The 21,017-nt window shown below is 41.3% G+C and overlaps 1 protein-coding gene and 1 long non-coding RNA gene across 3 annotated transcripts; both read right to left on the reverse strand.

Moving 5' to 3' along the window:
- Nucleotides 1–1,759: 1,759 nt before the first annotated feature.
- Nucleotides 1,760–10,518, reverse strand: LOC139917123 (uncharacterized). Of its 2 annotated transcripts, none has more exons than XM_071906184.2 (6): nt 10,414–10,518; nt 7,216–7,297; nt 6,230–6,457; nt 5,368–5,850; nt 3,904–3,957; nt 1,760–3,816 (listed from the first exon to the last, which is right to left on the reverse strand). In XM_071906184.2, the coding sequence occupies exons 3-6, from the start codon at nt 6,354–6,356 to the stop codon at nt 3,368–3,370; spliced, it is 1,113 nt and encodes a 370-aa protein (XP_071762285.2). In that variant the 5' UTR covers nt 6,357–6,457; nt 7,216–7,297; nt 10,414–10,518; the 3' UTR covers nt 1,760–3,367. The 2 variants fall into 2 exon arrangements, with proteins under 2 accessions (XP_071762285.2, XP_071762283.2); XM_071906182.2 differs by having other exon boundaries at nt 7,212–7,297.
- Nucleotides 10,519–13,786: 3,268 nt separating this feature from the next.
- On the reverse strand, nt 13,787–14,589 carry LOC144541798 (uncharacterized). The gene is made up of 3 exons (XR_013506857.1): nt 14,554–14,589; nt 14,306–14,370; nt 13,787–13,856 (listed from the first exon to the last, which is right to left on the reverse strand). It is a non-coding gene; the product is annotated as an uncharacterized LOC144541798 (long non-coding RNA).
- Between the last annotated feature and the right edge of the window lie 6,428 nt (nt 14,590–21,017).

Below are 21,017 nucleotides of genomic sequence, written 5' to 3' on the forward strand. Positions count from 1 at the left end.
TTACCTGTCTATGTGGGGAGAAAAGTCAGTGTGCAGTATTGTTGTCATACTTCAAGGGAACGGGGCAACAGTTGGATGAAAAATATGAAGAATATGTATGAATGTACTGTATGTGAAAAGCTCTATCTTTAATGGCTAACATGGCTATTTTGCTGATATTTTTTCCTCACAAACATGAGTTACATAAACACAGAAACACTGATAGTCAGTGGGACAGTGGAGCGTCTGAATACACACACACACACACACACACACACACACACACACACACACACACACACGATACATGGAAGGGGATGGAATTAATTTTCTGAAACGCTGGTTAATTGATGATTCATTTCTTGTTACATGCTTTGGCAGTATTGTTTGTTTTGGAACTGCCATGCCAATAAAGCACACTGAATTGAACTGAAATTGAAATTGAAAATTGAAAGTAGTAGAGCTTATTCTAATAGAACGGTTTGAGCAGGTTGGTATGCAATTTGCAAGGGACATAAAGCCATTTTAAAAAAGAAGGAACAAAAAGAACTTCCAAAAGGAGGCATAGAATTACAACAAAGCAATTATGTAAAATCAGTTGTTTTAAAAGATGACAGTGTGTTCCTCAGGCAGGTGGCAAACGCTTGATCACTAGTCCTTACTGAAGGGTCCTGGCCCCGGGATCTCAGGCTGTGCTGCAGCTCATGAGCAGCCTCTAGCGGCTGATACCTGCTGGTGACAGATAGTAAGATGAGACTTCAGGTATTGCAAGAACTGGCCCTCATATCCCTCATGTCAGCCAGTCCTCACTCCCCTCCCTTCTGGATACAGACTTTGCCCTATCTTCCATTATAACCTGAAACTCCAACTCTTTTTAAACCCAGCAACCCTTCTGGTTTTGCTCCTATCTTGCCAAAAAATGCTCTCGACTCTTATTTGATGATGCACTCATTTTTTTCAACTTTTTTTAGTTATTTTACTGCTACCGACCCTTGCTCTTCTTATTATTGGCTGCATGTAATGTGGAGATTCATGCATTTAAGCTCATTCTTTTTATAAGTATTAGTAATAATACTAGTAGTAATACGTATTGTAAGCATTCATCATAAGTCTCCCTGGATAGGAGAAACTGTTAAATGCCTAAAATGTAAATGCAATGAGTGCAATACTGACTTTGTGGATCCACAGAATGTTAATATTTAGTTATCAGCTTTGAAACATTGTTTGGTTGAAATCTACAAAACTGCAAAACTTTCTCAAAAATATGATACCGCAACTGCTGTGTTATCTGAGACAACCTGGAACAAACAGGAATACAATTTGGCTCGATTTATGTGCCGACTAAAACAAAGTTGTCCTCCCTAGAAAGATTTTGAACAGATTCTTCCACACCACACTGGAATGGTTTCTCTGTCTAGCCATCTTCTGAAATAAAAAGAATAATAACCATAGGAGTCAGATGCACCACAATGTAGTCAATGTAGTCATTCGTGCATTCGTCAATGCACGAATCAAAACATAAACACACAGTGCTGAGTGTGTGTTTTTATATCTATATAGCATTTTTGTGCCACTCTGAATATGTCTATAGGCTGCAGGATAAAGTAGCTGCTGCTATTTGCTATGTATTATTAGCTTTTAGCGTTCATTTTTTTTGGCATGGTACCATTGACAGTCTTTCCATTTCAAAGGGTTTACTCCACCCTCACCTGACCTGTTTGGCCATGTGAAGAGCCTTATCCAGGTTACATTAAAGAACACACCCAATGTCTCCTCAAGGCAAGGTCTGAACCGTTTTACTGGAAAACCGCAAGGACTGCTGCATTTGAAAAAGTATTACACTCTACTGAAAATGTGTGAAGAAATGTGTAAAAAAAGGGTTTTCAAAATTAAGTTTCATTCCACCCTCCAAACACTCCTTGGATGAGTATAGCTGCACAGAATTAATCAAATACATTCTAAAGTAGTCTATGAAAAAACACACAGTAGGAGCCTCAGACAGACTGAGCAGGAGCGCCCCCTACTGCAATTTCCACACAGTTGCAAAACTGGCTGAACATCAATGCCTGTTACATCTTGGTCTTGATCTTACAACAGTGTCATGGTGTGTTTCAACAAGGGATGATCAAAGATAAGCGGGCATGCACATAGTTCTGACAGGAAGTTTTGTTTATTAAACATTTCTGTTGCTGCAGAGGGGAAACCAACCTCTATCAGAATGCCTAGGATATTCTTAACCAAGCGTTTCTTTCCTACTAGACAGGCAGCTAGAACGCAGAACAGCTGGGGCTTCAAATGACATTTGACTATAGGACAGGGAAGACAATGTGTTTCTATCAATTCACTTCATTGCTGTTTGAAGGCTTCTTTCCCCAACTAGGGTCTATTTAACTGGCAATCATGGTAATTACAGTAGTTTGTATGCTTTCGAAACTACGATGGTTTATAATTTATATCACAGATATGTCTAGGCTATTGTAGCTTTAAATGAGGTCAGTACATTTAATCAATAATACATGAGCAAATCTTTTAGACACTATCTGAAGGTGAAGAAGTATTCCAAATTATTTTTATAAATGAAGCCCCAGCTGGAAAGGTTCTGCTGAACCTGGCTGGATTTACACTTTGGTTATGATAACTGGATTTATAAATTACGTTCACTTTAGCACTTTGCAGACTTAGAATTAGGAAAATTACTTGTTTTGTTGAAAAGACATGAGGGGTTTTATTCTATGAAATATTTAAGTTTTCATATCCAAGTGTTCATATTCATAATGTAAAAAATAAAACCAGACAGTCACAAATTCTTCAATCACAGGGGGATTTTCAGAATATCTAGCACACCTTGTATACCTACAACAGCTTTCAGACATACAGACCATATAATGGTCAGGTGTGGAAAACCAGTCAAGTTTACAGTACATGTGATAATCTCCAAACACTGATGCAAGGGAAGCTTACAACTTATATAAAGACACACACGGTCTTTACCGACTTTTCTAAATGAAAGACTCACTCCATAGATTTCACCGTTTTAAGTAGGTGAAGGCTTTAAATCTGGCGTAACTCTTATGCATAATGAAAAAAATACTCAACACCATGAGTTGGTATGATTTTCACTTTCAGTAGCAAAAAAAAAAATCAGCATGTTTTCAGTTTTCAGTTAACCACATAGACAGACATAAGCAATTCTATCAATACAATGTTTCTACGAATACAGTTTTCAAAATATAACCACAGGAAATCTGTAGAGTACTATCAAAAAGGTAGAATCAACCTGCAGCAGAGTCCTAAGGAACTGGCGAGTTCCTGCTCCTGAAGGAAGCATATAAAGTCAGTGGTACAACTTTAACGCAGACTAGCGCCGCCTCTGTCTGACACCTGGTCGCTATAACGCTGGCCGCCCGTTCAGTTTGTCATGCATGAGGGCGATGGCCCCTCCAGTGAAGTCTCTGAGAACCTGCACCGTCTCCCGTTGGAGCTGCAACGACTCGCGCACAAACTCCTGCTGGGTCTCGGCCAGCTGCTGCACCGACTCGGACAGCAGCTCCAGCGAGCGCGACACAGTCTCCAGCAGGATGTTGGTGGCGTGCTGCTCTTGGAGGCTCAGCGACGCGTTCCGTAGCATGCTGTCCTTCGCGTTCTGCGAAGGCTGACCCGGTGGTGGGAGGATGGTCGTCGAGGATGAAGGTGCGCTTGAGGGCTGAGGGGGTCCGCCGCCTTGTTTCTGGACGCCGTTGTTGCCTTGGTGATCCTCTAGAGGTTTCGCTGCCTGAGTGGATGGCAACAGGTCGTCCCTTTGGTCATCATCTGAGTCCGCGTATGCAGCGTCAGCGTCTTGAGACAAAGAGAAAGGCATATCAGTGTTTGCTGATTACAACAAAAGGTTACGCAAGGGTTTTTCTTAATTTGCAAAAAATTCACCTTCTGTAGCAGGTATTTCATATTGCATTTCAAAGGCGGGCTGTGATGAGTCCCCTGCAACATGAAGTGAATAAAAAAAAAAAAAAACATTTAATCGCATTATCACATTATGTTCATATGTATTTCTAGCTATTCAAGCTACAGTGTTTCCTCTAGGATTTTTTTTAGCAGCGGGGGGGAAGGGTTTTGTTGTACCTGGGTGGTGCGCGCGGTCAGAGTGAATATCAATAGGTAATTAAAAAATATTAAATAAATTGACACTTGACTGCAAAACAAACTTTAGAACATACTCCACTCTCCTCACTTTCTGCCCTCTCCTGCTCTCTTGCTCCACTCGCCTCCACTACTCCTGCCTGTCTACTTGTCTAATAAGGTTACATTTGAGAATGAGTAACGTTAGAATTCTCTCACATCACAAATATTTGATCACGCAACCAATAAGAACATTAAAATATTGTAGTAGCCACCACTAACGTTACATATTTTAGAACCAAAAGGCATTTCTTTCCCTTCAAAACTTCGGGGCATAGCTAAGAACCCTGAGCCCCTCCCTAGCTAAAGTAACGTTACCTGACTATCTTCCTCATCGACATCAGACATCTTTCTCTTATTGGAGAAATATTTTAACAAACTCATCTGACAATGCAATCAGGAATATTTTAATACATTGCTTATATAAACATCGTTGGCAATTATTTTATCGACGTTTATTGAAGTAAAGCTGCGTTCACACAGCGTTTTTTCCCCAACTGCCAGCGCCCTTTTCTCATTAAAAGTAATGGGAAGCGGCCGGAAGGCGCACAAAAGGCGGCCGCTCCCGAAAAGCGCTGCAGCGTTTTTTTCGTCAGAGCGGAGCGCTTTCAAAAGTTAAGAAAGGTTGTTTTTTTTTTAGTTGAGAAATGTTCAACTTTCCAGAAAAGCGCCGGGTGACGCTTTTCCGCTTTTTCCCAGCCGACCAATCGCGATGACAGAGACGCTGGCCGTTTCCCATAGCAACAACAAATATGGAGAAAGTGAAAGTGCCGGTGGAGAAATCGGACGTTGTAATAAGTGAATTTCCGTTACCGCAACAGCGATCATAAAGGCAGTATGGATTATACTGGACATATATTGGAAAAATCTGGTAAGCCTCTGCTTGTTGCACAACACTGTTTTGTCTGCTAGAAGTGCTAACCAGCTGGTTAGTGAGCTAGCACACTATGTGTGAACGCAGCCTTTTAATCTACCTTTCTCTCTCTTCTCTTTCTTTTTCTCTTCTTTCTCTCTCTCCCTCTCGCCTCGGCCGAGTGTCGCCACTTCTGTATCCGTCGTTTCAAATTAAAAGCCCTCTGCAGAGTCGTGTAATTACGACTTCATGACATTTCATAAAATTCTGAAGCAGCGGCGGCAATAATTTTGCAGTGGCGGGCCGCCGCTGCAAAATGTATATAACGGAAACTCTGGCAGCTATTTCAAAGCACTCACGAGAGGAGCCACTGTAGTTGGGAATGGACTGATCCTCTTTGGCACCGGGTTGGGCTGGTCCACCCATGGAATAGGAGGGCGGTGGTGGCATAGAAGCCATGTCCATCCCTCCGTTGGGGGAACTCTGCATTCCCATCATGTCCTCCTCTTCCATTTCATCTTCCTCCTCCGGAACATCATCGTCATCTCCCAGCGGCCCAAAGTCACTCGTGCTCTGGTCTCCCTCGTCCATCTCCAGAATCTGGTGCACTATTCTCTCTGTTTGAGTGAGGTCTCGGGACAGGCGTGAGTTGAGGCCCCTGTTGGGCACTGTCCCTGCCCGCATAGCAGCCACTTTCCGCTTGGTGTCGCACTTCAGGTCGGACCACTTCTTGATGACCTCGATGACCTCACGCTGGCACTCCCCAATCTCATTCACACGTGCGGTAATCTCTGCCCATGTGCGTTTCTTAATGTCTGTTGGCACGCCGCGGTTGAATTTGCCTTTGAGTAGAGAGAAAAAGCAACAGTAATCTTAAGTGATTGCCTGAACATGTCACCCTGTCAGCAGTGGGACTACATTCAACATATATTCTTTTTGGCTGCAATGAGTCATAATCTTGGCATGTGATGCCTTACGGAAGTAAGCCTGCTATAGGCCCAAATACAATAGCTTTATTAAACTTGCAAAGTGAGTGCATTCTCTGCTATGGCCGTGGTGGGGAATAACCGACTACTACTGCGAATCACTCATTCACTTTCCCAGATGTGTAAAAAACAATACACAGAAGAACCCAATTTTCTAAGACAATACTTCTAAACATCTACAGCACCTATTGAAAATGACTCTTCTGCAGGGCACAATAAGCCGAAAGTAACATACCCACAACAACCATACGATGTTTTCTCACTTCATCCAACAGTATATGGACTTCACTGAAAGTGAAACGAGCTTTTCTTTTCTTGAAGCGAGTGACACTGTCTTGGTTGTAGTATAATGGTGAAGACATCCTCCACACACACACACACTGTGTGACTAGGCAGTCAGCTGCTCTGTGGGCTCTGCTGTGCTTCTACTTCTTCGGCTGTCAACAGCCCTTGTGGCAACAGGCTAATTAACACAGAAATGAGAGCATGCAAATGTTGATGGTTAAAATATTATAATTTCACCAGTTTTCATTTATTGTTTCATAATGTGGGCACTGAAGCCCTTTGAAACCGTAACCGTGGGACATACAAATAAAGTTGACTTTACAATTAAAGTATGTATAATTTAACGGTGTTAACGGAGTTTATGCTCTACGCTTTGAATACGTTACACAGCATAGAAATGAGAATGTGGAGAAGCTCGATTAATTAGCTAACTAGGAGAGTGATCGATAACCAAGCATTCCGATTTCTAGCTCTTATTGTACACGGAGATGTCTAGGATCTCTCACCAAAGCAAAAAAAAACAATGCAGGTTTTACCTTAGCAGTGACACTGTCAGTCGTGAAAGAGTGAATGAACAATGGACGATGCTAAAGAGTAACGTTACCATTTGGACACACGCGTTAGCTGGTTAGCTACCTAGATGCCCGCTCGAAATGTCAGTCAAACAAGAAATTCACTTTGCAGTTGCTGCTTACTTGTTTAACGGCTAACAGCTAATTTCCCTCCCATTGTTTTAAGTTACAGTCAGCTTTACTGTAATGTTACACAACAGCGCTAGCTCTGTTTGTAGCAAGGCAACGTTAGCTAATGCTACTGGCTAGCCAGAGAAGGCTAACGTAGTAGTTAGTTTACTACAACCTCACTTCTGGGGTTATGAGATAATTACCAAAATAATGAGGTGTGAGTGGTCTTATTTATGGTGATGAACATACCCACAATTCAAGCGAGTTGGTATTTGGTCCAGAAACGAGTCCAAAACTTCCTATTCGGCTAGATAGCGCCAAACACTAGTGTCAAACTAGCCAGAATTAAAAAAATAAGACATCCGGTCAGGTTTTAAAAAATAAAATCACCATTAACGAACACAAGTTGTATGCTACGGTAATACTATATCTTCTTTTTAGTATCGGTTTTACAGCTATATCTCCGCATTATGTTTAATGTTATTAATTAACTGACTATTTCGGTACGGAGTTTGTTCTGTACACCTCCAGTTTATAAATTTCTTTCCCAAAGTAACATTTTTTCCTTTTATTTTGAAGGCAAAACGCCCGGTACTATTCTGGCTAATGCTGGTTGGCATGATGCAGGTCCAACTGTCCAACACACACGCACGCAAACACAAATACACACACACACACACACACACACACACGCACGCACGCACGCACACACACACACACACACACACACACACACACACACACAATTGTTTTGCATTTGTGAATATGATGTTTGCCTAAAGGTAAGAAGGTTAATTAAATAGTGTTAACTTTGTTATTCACTTATAACAGATGACAATACTATATCTGTAAGGTAGTTTCACAAAAGAGCAGTCCATTTCCATATGTTTTTAAAATTTCTTAATAATAAATAATAATAATAATACATTTAATTTGTAATGCACTTTTCATTAGAAGTACATCTCAAAGTGCTACAGAGTAAAGGAAAAAAAACAGCATAAAGCATAAAAACCGATAAAAATGAACCAACAGCAAAGATCATAAAAGCCACACAAAGGAAAAAGGCCTGATTAAAAAGGAAAAGTTTATAGACAATGCATAAAGACAAAAATAATCTTAAGGTAGATTAAAGCTGGATAAAACACCTACCTAACTTTTTTCAAAATTCTATATTTTGATGTAATGAACCAAACCTTTACCATGGTATGTTTTCAACAAATAAGATATCACATAAGGGACAGTGACAATATCCATCAGAAACAAGAATTATCCTATTTCAAAGGGGGGAGATAAGTATATTTTTCCAGAAGTTTCACATGGAAAAGGATATAATACACAAGAGGGCTGAGATTTCACCGCATCTTCTAAGAAAAATCTTTGGGGGTTAAACCTTCTGAGTTATTAAGAAACCTACAAAATACTATTTTCAAACATTTTCTCTAATAATATAATGTTGTTTCAGTACAAAATATGATTGTTAAACGTTTTTGAAAATGAAGAATCATTACAACATGCCTAAGTTGATTCACCTTCACCTTATATTGCTTTTTAGCCTGGTTGATTGGTTACATTTATTTTTTATAAAATTATTTATTATAAAAATCCTGATGTGTATGGCCCAGAAGCTGAACCCAGATCATCCCATTTGAGAGTTCATTGGTCATTGATTTATTATCTTAAGAATACAGCATGACTGACAGCAGTGCAGTAAGAATAAGAGTGATGACATGATAATTCTGTCGCTTTTATTCCAAATATGGCACAGGTATTTGTCCTGCCAGGCATTTAAGTAACAATTCAGTGACTATGGCAATAACTAACTACACGTCAAATTTTTTATTAATGCCATGTCTACTATTGGCTGCATGCAGCTGTGGCATAAACATCTTTGTTACGTATATATTCTAATATTGTGCTGGCATTATCTGGTGTAGGCATTTTGAATGGGCACAGAATGTAACATGGAAATGATCAGTAAGCTGACAAAAAAAACAGAGAGAATGCTACGGCCAAGTGCCATGGCACATATGGCACAATATCAACTTGTATCTCAGAACCAGCCACCCACCTGTGCTTTTCATGCACTACAGTATCTAGAATTAACTAGGAATGGATCAACAAACAAAAAAGGATCCTGTCAGCTGCAGGCCTGTGGGCAAAAACGCCTTATTGGTGAGAGAGGTCAGAGGAGAATGGCAAGATTTGTTCAAGCTACAGGTAGGCTACAAGTATGCAAATAACAGCTCAGTACAACAGTGGTGTGCAGAAGGGCATCTCAGAATACACAACTTGTCTAATCTTGAAGCAGATGGGCTACATCAGCAGACGACTATACCAGGTTCCACTCCTGTCAGCTAACAACAAGAAGACAAAGCTACAGTGGGCACACGGTCACCAAAACTGGATGACTGAGAAATGGAAAAACACTGCCAGATCTGATGTATTCTGGTTTCTGTTGTGACATTCTGATGACAGGGTCAGAATTTGGTGTAAACGAGATGAGTCCATGGATCTATGGTGGTGTACTGATGTGGAACATTTCTGGCACCTTGCTGAATCCATGCCTTGATGAATTCAGCCTGTTCTGAAGGCGAAAGGGGGTCCTCCCCGCTACTAGTTAGGTGTACCTAATAAAGTGGCCAGTGACTGTAATTCATACCTCGAAACTTTTCCTTTAACCAAAATGGAGAGCTGTCTCCCTGTTGTTTCAGAGAGTGAGCATCTTCATTCAGTGGAGCAGGTGCAAGAGAATGGAGGCTTCCTGCTTTCACATTTATTTCTTCATACATCCCACAGTACAAAGCGTCTTAATGTTAGCGTCCATCTGCTCTTGCCTTTTGGATTGAGAGGAAGAGGCAGAGCTGGACATGCAATGCATTGTGGGTTAGACACCGAAAACCAACTGCAATCCAAGAGCCTACCATCTTTATGCACCTGGACCACGTACATGCTTCTCCAGAGCATTCAATGACACTCTTGGAGGTATATACAAAAGTTGACAGTCAGCTAAGGATACCATTGTGAGTGCAGGTCTATGCTTTAATGGGGTTCCAAGCATTGGTTCTGTTTTGCATGCAACATGGGACAGTGAACGGTCCTGTACAACTATGCTGAAATACATATACAATACAATACATACAATACAAATACAATACATACAATACAAATCAAACACACACATGGGATTGGCTGATTAACATGGGAAGTTCTAGGGATGGTGAAAAATATATTGTGTGGACAGACAAAGTGGTTCTGTAACAAGCAGAAGAGGCATCTTCTGTGCTCAAGAGTACAAGGTCAACTGGAGCCACTGCAAAGACACAAGAATAGATAAAGATGACATTAACCTTCACAATATGAGCAAACTGTTCCTATCATATGAATCAATGCTTTTACATATTGAATTCCAGGAAAAACTAGTGTAACTTTGGAGATAACTGGGATCGATTACCTCTTGAACATTGACCTTGATAGTCCCATTGTTATCCTTATCCAGGGTTTTGAAGGCACCTGAATCAGAACAGAGGTTAGGCTTACTACACTTGAAGTTTAAGAGATTAGATTGCAGCCCTGCAGAATTGAAGACAATCATTCTTGTGACTGCCTTCGAGTACAGTTTCTAATAGATAACGCTGTTCAACTCACAATCAAATCAATTTATTTTATGATTGAGCTTTCTTTTAAGCTTACTGCACATGGTGTCAGGCCTCACAAGGCAACCAATGTAGTTGTCAAAATCCATGTTCCCATTTTCATCACTGTATCTGCGTATAATCATCTGGAACAGCTGGTCGTTGAGGGGGAAGCCTGACAAAGAGATGAACAAATTAAACCACTGTAATTTTCCTATTGAACATTATTCCATACAAAGGCTGCATGTTACTGATCTGCTGAACACAAATATATTCAAATTCCAGGTAAGATATTCAAATCCCTCACATGGCAGCTCAAAGATGAGTGACCTCTTTGCTATAGAGTTTGGAAACATTTGACTTATGTTCGACTAGCTCCCCATATCTACATAGGTGTTTAGAATATTGATCGAGCAGTTTAGCTATTTGAGTATGATGTATAGTATAATGGCTGTAGAAAAATGAGACCATCAAAGTGAAAATTTGTTTCTTCTATGTGTTACTTTCTATGTGGAAACAAGGGGCCTAAACCAAAAGAGGAAGAGGACTGCATCACTCTGCTGGTTTGTAGCGTGGAAGTATTATATTATAGGCAAACAAATACTGTGCAGATGCTGTCTAGTCCCACAGCGTCGAGCTAGGTGAGCAGCCTCAACTGTTGCTGTAGTTGAAGTTACTCCAGTTCTGGAATAATCAGGACCACATCTTTAACCCAACATATTGTCAAGAAGGAGAGATCCACTCTACTATACATCTAGGCTCAGGTAGTTTAGCTGTCTTTCAGTATCATAGAAGCCTGTTAGCCAAAATGTTCCGTTAGCATTTCCCAAATGTAATAAATTCCACGTTAGGCTTTGCTTTGCTTTGCTAGCTCAATCTAAAATTTTTCCCGGAAATTTTTTTTTGTTGGACATAGATTAGCCACCACAGCTATACCTAACAGCGGGCGAGTGAGCATCACTCAGTATGAAGTGAAGCAGAGCTGTCTGACTGACTGACTGACTGACCTGAATTTGGCTCTTGATGAACACATCTTGTGCTGTGGGAAAAATAACCTGCCTCTGTAAACGAGTTATTCCAGTTCCATTATTCAGTTTACATTATGGCAGTTTCATGTCACCTCTTCTTTCTGCAGCCGGCAGAGGGGGGAACGAGTGGCGAGTCTTCTATTCATCCCTACCACTAAGGGACTCAAGGGGTCACCAAAGTCATCAAGTTTCAAATTCTACTGGTGCTAACTTTAAAAAGCAGGTGTACACAAAATTGCAAAAAACATGCACAGCCACATGACTGAGTTGCCCATTAATGGAAAGCACTATGGCCAATACTTGTTTGCAATTCTAATAGTTTAAACTACAGCTATTATTAGGTTCTCGGTTGGAGCAACTCTGTAAGAGCTGGGCTCTGTGTGTTCGTTCATGTATTAGTTTGTTCTTTCCTTCATGTGTAATCTTTTTTGCAATGCACAGTGCTTAGGGGAATTACGCTATGCACTGTTTACGCAGCACAGAGCGCAGAGAAATAAAGTGTGCGCTCATATACCAAGCAGTAAGGTAGAAGTCACAAGCATGGACAGGGTCGTCGTTGCCACCTGTGTACATCCACACCAGGAAGTAGCTCTATGATTTTCTAACTGTAGTGGCTAAGTCTTGCATGAACATATTTTGTTCAGTGATTCTGGTGAAGTTAGCATAGTTTCACTCACTTTAATAATGCATACCCCCCCAATCACCTCCTACCTGTTTCATAAGCCTGTCAATCTCTTCCCTAGCCCAGGGTAGTGAAGGATTGCTCTACTTTAAAACATAGTTAAAGACTCCATAATCTCCACTGTAACAATATCGAAGATGGCCGACTGATGCCTCGACTTCTTCGCTGGTATTGTGCTTCCGAGTGGTGCCACTTCGCCTAATATGCTTCTTAAATCGCTCATTTGAAATTGAAATTTACAATTTGTTGTTCTAATGATTTCATTATTTCGACTGAGCACATCCACCACACAAATTTGTTACAGTCCACCTTTCGACCACCAGTTGCACAGTACCAGCGAAAAAATACCAGAGACGTCTGATTTTGGATATACTTGTCTTTAACTACGTTTGAAAGTTTATTTCCACATAGGAGATGCAGAGCGTGCCAGCGCCGTGAAAGTGCAAAAGTGAAGGATTGCGTACATCTGTTTGGGTAAGTGAAATTCAACATAGTTTTTTCGTTATAGACCTCTCCGACTTTTGTAGAGAGAATTCTTAATGGAGCAGGACAGGACCCTTTGGGAGAGACAACAACCAATAAGTCCAAAGGGTCCTGTATCAGGGCAAAGTAGAACCCCTGTTGCATCCTTTGCTACCTCTCCTCTTTCCTAATTTTATTAGAATAAATCTTTTTGTTCTTCCACTTGAAAACTGTCTTTGGTGATTAATTTTCAAGTTCAAACATACTTTCGCAGCCAGTTGCCACACTATAGAAAATGCTTAACTGCATAGCAGCTATTAAGCAACATATTTTACGTCGTATGATTGACTCTTTTTATGGCCTACTCTGAAACGTTTATCCATTAAAAATGGGCAATGATGATTTAATGATGAATCTATTACATTCAAATAACTAGATGTAAGTTTCCAAAATGTGTCAGTGTGGAAAGTAAAAACAATCTTACCGGCAGCCCTGAAAGCATTGGGCAGCTCATCTGCACCAATGACACCAGAGCCATCTGTGTCATAGCTCTTGTACACTCCCTAAAACATAAAAAGGCAATTAACCCAACTGAAACAGATTCCTGGTAAACTGACTCTGAACCAACAACAACTTAAGGAGTATAATCAATTTCTCCTCCAAAACCCAACTAGTTGCCAATATGGTTTTGACAATTTAGCATTTGTTTATAGTTAGAATGTAGTGAATGTAGTAAACAGTGCATAGAATCATGCCTATTTAAAGAATGGCAGTAAAAATGAGTGCAGAAGCATTTGGCACATAGTACATTCCTATGAAACCCATTGCTAACCTCAATAGAAAGCTCAGATATGCCTTCCAAAACAATCTTCTCTATGTTCACCGTTACTGGAGATAATTAACATTGGCCACAGGAATTTCACTGTGCAACAAAGAAACTGTCACTTCTCTGAAATCCTGAAACAGTTGCGTAGCCACCTGTTCTGCAGTAGTAGAAATGAAATGGGCCAACTGCACTTGCCTGCCATTTCCTGATATTGCTCATGAGCTGTTTGAATTAATGTAATCCGAGTTTCCCAGTGCTGTCACTCTGAAACGGTGTTAAGGAAGACAACGTTCTCCTTCATTGGCTCTGGCTTAAACGAACAGGTCTATTACTCCATTACTATATTTGCCCAAGGCGTACTCTTGTTTTTCTGTGCCTTCTTTATCCATGTCCATGATATACAGAATTTACTGTGAAGAATGTCAACTACACAACGTATAAAACCAGTGCAGGCTTGGTCTAATCTTGAAAATCAGTCACGATGGCCAAATTGTGGCTATAATTAGCCTAAAAATCATGCTGCATGACCCCCAGCCTTAATGAGCTGTAGGTGTTTATGGAGCCTGCTGAGCAAGTCTTCCCTTTCTTACAGCTGACTGTTATGTTTGTTTTGTCAGTAAGATATAAAAACAGTTGCTGTTGTCACTGTCAGCTTCATTGCTTATTGTCATGTGGATCACACAACACATAAAGCCTACTAATAGAAAGGATACATCCATGACTGCCACCATGCTCCGGCAAGACTCAATGCTGAATCCATCTGTCTTCAGGTCCCCATCTAAAATGTAAACACAACAGCCATTCATGGTAACGTTTCTCTTCAAAAACAAACAACGGGGCCAGAACATGAATGCTGTCAAGAACTGAATCACAATAGAATCAGGTAGAAAACGAAGAATTACTAGAAATACATAAAGGTATAAAAACAAGATCTGAATTTGACTACAGAAACAAGTCTTACGTTCGCAGAGTTTCTTCAGGAAGTTCATCAGTTCAGTGGGGCTCATTTCCATGTCCTATATAACAAAGATGAAATAGTATAAAAATCAGTAAGCAAAGAACATGTACAGGCCTACATCTTTCTGGTTCCACAAAATGGAAAATGATTCATAGTCTGGCTAATGTTAAAAATAATCAAAAGGAATGCAAAAAGATATGACAATATAGTACTCACATCTCCGACAAGCTTCTGGAAGAGTTCAGCAGACATAGACATTGTGATAATCCAGTGTTAGCAGCACAGTGATGGAGCAGTTGCTGGTCTTGTAATCATCTATCTACTAAAGTGAAGAATCTCTGTGAGTGAGTGAGTGTGTGTGTGTCCTTCACATATCTTGAGAACTGTTCGTCCGATCTACTTCACACTTGGTGGGTGTATTGCTGGGGACCCAAGGACGTGCAGTGTCGGATTTGGTGCAATTTGGACACACGACACGTTCAATATTACTAAACTTTGAATAAACAAGTGGACAGCGCTCTGTGCAGCAGTGGGGCTCAAGCGGTACGTGCACACGCGGTTCTCGAGAAAGCTGCACTACGGGCATGAGCGGTACGGGCACGCGCGGTTCTCGAGAAAGCTGCAAGCAGCAATCGGCCCGTTCCGGACAGGCACGTTTTGAACGGGCACTGCACTAGTGCTTATAAAGTTGGAGAGCTGTCACTCACAGGGTCCGAGGGCACAAACTGGCCTGGGTCGATGTTGCTATGGGGAAAGAGTCACAGAGAAACAGGTTAAACCACAAACCATTCATTCTTTGGATTACATAGGTATTTTGTACAGATTCTCACCTCACAACATCAGTGATGCCGCCAATGAGCTTTTTGGCCAAAAACATCTTTCATCAACTGTGAATGTAAAGTAGCACATAGATTAGGCAAAGAATTTATACCTCAAACACTGCCCGAGTCTGTGTTGCATTCAAGATATGTTCCAGTGTCTTGGAAACTTATTTTGACTAAAGACCTCAATTCTCTCCATGCATGCAAGAGTTTAACTCCTAAAAATATGATGCATGATAACTTGCAATTATGGCTGCAGCTATGACTTGTAGCTAGGGCTGCATAATGAATGGAAAAACAATTAGTTAGAAAAATAATTAAGTAAGTAACTGACATTGGCGTCTTAGCGTGAGCTAAGACTCCCTGGCTATAATGTCCAAGGCAAATGTGAATGTAGCCCCATTCTCTAGTATAGCCAGCTGGCTATACTTGGCTACCGACAAGTGAAGCTAATTTTGCTAGGTACATAGCTAAGTAGCTGCACAGGTAGCCGACTACATAAATAATCTACATGCCATTACACATAACAGCAGATTCTAAAAAACTGATTCTAAAAAATTGTTAAAAGCTTCGGTAACGCAATTTGATACCCGTACTGGTTGCATGTCTAGGAGAAAGAAAGCCAGCTCTATGAGTGAATGCCCAGCCGAGGTTAACTCTGTGCTTTGCCACTCTGTTACGGCCGTGGCCGTACTCCCTGTGTTCCCAGTGTTTCCCCCTGTCTGTCTCTCTCTATGTTTTGTTTGTGTCTTGGCATGGGCGTGGTCTCCCTACCTCCTGCCCCTGGCTCCCGGCTCAGCTCGTTCCACACACCAGTCTGCTATCAGCTCGTTTCCAGTCTGCTCACCTGCTGTTCATCATCTCATCAGCCACAGTATATCTACCCCGGCTCTTCATCCACTCATCGCCAGATTGTTGACTCAGTTCACTCTGTTAGTCACCTTCTAGCCGTTTAGTCTGTTTGCAGTCCCGTCCTGCATATTACCTACTCACTCTTGCCTCTTTGTCCAGATCCCGTCCTGACTCCTGCCGCCTGCTCCAGCTCTGGAAACCTGTCAGCCCTTCGTCCAGTCTGCCGCCTTGTCAGTCTGCTGTCAAGCCTGGACTCCTCCACTCCCCAGGCCAGCTGTCAAGCCCGGACTCCTCCACTCTCCAGGCCAGTCTCGTCCTCTTACCCTACCCTCAAATAAATCTTTATTTGAACTGTCCTGCTGCCTCCTCGTGTTGTGTCTCTGCCTTAGAGTCCGCCAACCTTAAACCCGTGACACACTCTCGTTCTTAGCTCTTTTAGCCTCTTTTAGAACGGGTGCTCCAAGCTGATCAGTCCGTGGCACTCCCAGGGTCTGGTGAACGGGAGCTCAGGGTCCTGCGCTACCCTCCCTCTCCTTCTTAGCTCTTTCATCCTCCTCTGTTAAAGACTCCTTCTTTCATTTTGTTGCAGAGGATCCAGCAGTTGGAGTCCTTTTTTCCATGCTACCACCATCTGCCATATTGATTAGCTTCACGCTGTTCAATTGACGCAACTAGCCTGCATTCAAACTGCAGCTGTTGTCTTCCTGGTTTGGTTGAGGCCTCTGCTTTCTGCCATAGGTCAGTATGGCACTTTTCGCGGCAAATCATACTGGGGGATACAGGGAATCAACAGACTGAAAGCAACATATAGACTAGACTTTTTTTTTTTTTTCTGTGATCGTCTCATTTTTCTACTGACAAACCTTCATGCTATGAAAATGAATTGGAGAATGATATAATCTGATACAAATTCTACACGTTGGGGCTTTAAGTTTGTATCTGCACGTTTGATTGATAGGCCTAATTGGCGAGGACTAGGACTGGTCTTGCTGCAAGACTCCAGAATTCCAGTTCTGCTCAGACCCTCTATTGTTTCTCAGTCAGCCTCGCAAACTGGTTGGGAAGCAGCCGCATTTGACACGATAGGAGGTTAGAATAGTCTCCACTCCAGCGCAAGATAATCAGTGTGCTTGAAAAAGGGGCAAAAATAGACTCAACTAGTTGGATAGTGCAAGTCAAGTGACGCAATTGAAGTGCTTGTGCTTGGAGAAACGTCCCTGATACAGATACTCCCATTGTTATCCTTATCCAGGGTTTTGAAGGCACCTGAGTCAGAATAGAGGTTAGGCCTACTACACTTGCAGTTTATGAGATTAGATTGCAGCCCTGCAGAATTGAAGACAATCATTCTTGTGACTGCCTTCAAGTACAGCTTCTAACGGATAAAGCTGTTCAACTAACGATCAAATCAATTTATTTTAGGCTTGAGCTTTCTTTGAAACTGACGGCACATGGCGTCCAGCCTCACACGGCAACCAATGTCGTCAAAATCCATGTTCCCATTTTCATCGCTCTCTTTATCATATATGAAATTAAAACCACCACATTTTCCTATTACACATCATTCCACACAAAGCCTACATGTTACTGGCCTTAAAGAGTAACTAAACCCAAATCTGTGTAAAGCTATGGGGGAAAAAAACATGCTACTGAAATTGCCATCTGTTATTGGCTGATCTTTGGCACCACGTGATTGATTGATTTTATTTAGTTTGTCCACCTCTTTTCAGTAGGCCTTATAAGCATGCAAACAATAAACCCTTTGGTTTCCATTGGTTTGAAGTCAGCTACAGTAGATATAGTAGATGGTAAATATGTTTACTTTTGTGGTTTTACATGACTAAAACTGTTTGAATTCCTATTGTGGAGTACCAGGGGATCCTCAGCACTCCCCAAGGCCTAGGCAAGGCTGTCAGGACCACGGATAGTGCCGTAGCGCAAGAATGCAGTTGGGCAAAGTAATAGACAATCAATACTATCATTCATAGCTGTTCCGCTCCTGGGGTTAGCACATGCCTGCAGCCACCTGCACTTAGCTCATACCTGCCTTATAAGCCTGTCAGTCTCTTCCCTAGCCCGGAGCAGTGGAGTGTCACTCCAAAGACAGGCTGTCGCTCATAGTGAGTGGCAACAAGCCAAAACTCCAGCTTTATCTCTCATTGGTCTTACTGTGGATTAACTGGATTGTTGTGTGGACTGTTGCACTGTCTTCAGACAATGGAGAATGGAACCTAACGGGTTAGAGCCAAAGCGCAGTGAGGCAAGCTTCCGATATCCACCAAACCATATAAACGCATAGCAGCTCTGATATCTCAAACAACACCTATAGCTCCAAATCATGTGTCCAGATATCCCACCTCGGCACTGACATCTTTTTTTTGACCCACATCCTGCTTTAGTCCCTCGGTAAATTGCGGGGAAGAATGTTGAAAAAAATGTATTTTTTTCATAGGAGACAGCGAAGGCACGTCATAATGTGAACAACCACTAACGGTGCAAACAACGCAATATCACGTATACCACCATAACTGTGTAGGTCTTGACACCACTTCTCGCGCAACTTTCAACAATGGGTAGTCAGTCAGTTAGCTACTTTCACTCTTCTAGGCCAGTCCTATGGGCCCAGCAAAAACTTCTTGTTGTGAACTGATTACTGTCTTGAAGAGTGACTGGGAAATTCTGGTCCAAGTTGTGAAAGCATATCAGTAGGCGTTACTGAATGTGATTACGTCATCACATAATCCGACCTTCGTGGTCACCAGGACAACCCATATCCCATGAGATTTAGGAAATAGTGATGAGAATAGTCGAAACTGCAGCTGTGGTTGAGACACAGCGCCCTCTACTGAATAGACTGACTTTGGTTAACTGAGTTGGATGTGTAAGCAATTATGGATGGTACAGTGATGAGAGTGTGTCAAATACAAGTTCAATTAATCTCTTTTTGAATAGAGCTTTTCCTCCGGAGAAAAAGAAGCCCTCTAGTGACCAATCTACTAGTGTGTTGAGCTTTGAGCTTTTGTAAAACTGTGCTTTACTCTGCCTTTCTTTAGGCAGTGTTGTTATCCTCACCTTTTGTATTGCATAAGTACAACTCAATATTACATCAGTGCAGTGAAAGTTTGAATTTATAGTTTATTCTACAATTTGTATTTTTTTATATCACTTATGAAACAAAATGAATGGCGTTAGTCACTTACACTCTGAGACCAAGTAACAACTTCCTCTGCCTAGAGAACTGAAAATAATATTCTTGTGCACTTTTACATTCCAATTTTTTTTTTGTGTTTTTAAGAAAATTCTGTGAATTGATCATTTCAATTATAAATAGTTTTCATTTCTGTAAGCATTCATACGAACAATCTTGACTTTATGCAACCAATTGTGAGAACATTCATATACTATAATCATTTTGTTATTCCAACCTTCTGAAACAGTTTTAACATACCTTTCCCTTATAAGCAATTACCTTTGGTTTGACCTTTAGGAAACCATTTAAAAAAGAAAAAATAAATTAGTATATATGGTGTATATATACCTGTGTTTTCACATTGGGAAACCTTTTTATCGTTGGTTACCCTCAGAATTGTAACACTGTTACAGTAACATTCTACACCTACGCATATACTATACATTATAATCCTAATTATCATGATCTCCTTTACGGCCTTTTAATATTGATTTGCTTTTCCCTTTTACTTCATCTGCTATTGGTCGCTGAGGAATTCAAACAAAGCAAGGATACCTGTAATCTACTATAGTCGGAATATCTTTAGAATCACAGACGTTCATTAATGTGCTTTGTCTTGCCTAATTTGAAGATTGTTAGGATTAATACACAGAATTTGAATGGATACAACGGCCTGTCCCATTCAAAGCAACGCTCCTGGATGGTCGGAGCGGCGGCCATTTTTATGTGTACCGCTCGATAACATAAAACCTCCTTGGTACCATTGGGCTAGCTTCCGTATAAACCGACTTACAAGTTGCAGAAGTGAGAGAGGTTTTGCAGCAAGGACAGTGGAAAACTGCCGTTTTGCATTATGTCCGTCACTTTGCTGTCAGCAAGGAGGCTTTGGACCGACTGGGTTTAATCGCTCGACAACCTTGACGCCTTGGAATCATTATTGGCTGAAATGACCAGAGATTTGGCACCCAGTTATGCCACACAAATCAAAGCTGCTGACCCTGGTACATTTGACCAGAAAATGTCAGAGCTTGTATCTGTAGCGATACCAGGGAGACATTTGCAGAAAGCCCACAACCTTTCTGTTGTCTTCTTGAATCAACACCAAATGGCCTATCACAACAAGTGGCCATAAAGGTGTCGAATGGACACAGTCCATGGCTCAAGGAGTTGAGTCTATGCCAGCCAGAGATGTCTCCACAGGACAGCTCAGGAAATTAACGACAGGATACCAACCCGGCGAAGAGCTTTGAAACTCACACATTCCACAATTAACGACCTTTATCTTTCAGCCATCAGGAGGAGAAGGACTCAAGAACTCAGGAATACTAATGAACTATACAATCACACATCCATACTTCTCACACATCTGAATATAGGGAATCACCCTCCTTTCTTCATTTGGAGTACCAGACTGTTCTGGTTAATCAGAAGGGACAGTCACCATTGGGTGAGAACGGGAATACACACAGTGTCAATACGAAGGAACCAATGACTGCTGTTGACACTATCCAGAGTCTCATCACTACACCCTCTCTAAATCAGGACAGTCATAAATCTCTTCCCTTTTCACATTCCTTTAAAACCTACTTTCAACTATATTTTCC

Source organism: Centroberyx gerrardi, chromosome 11 (assembly GCF_048128805.1).
Source record: "Centroberyx gerrardi isolate f3 chromosome 11, fCenGer3.hap1.cur.20231027, whole genome shotgun sequence".
Classification (NCBI taxonomy): Eukaryota; Metazoa; Chordata; class Actinopteri; order Beryciformes; family Berycidae; genus Centroberyx; species Centroberyx gerrardi.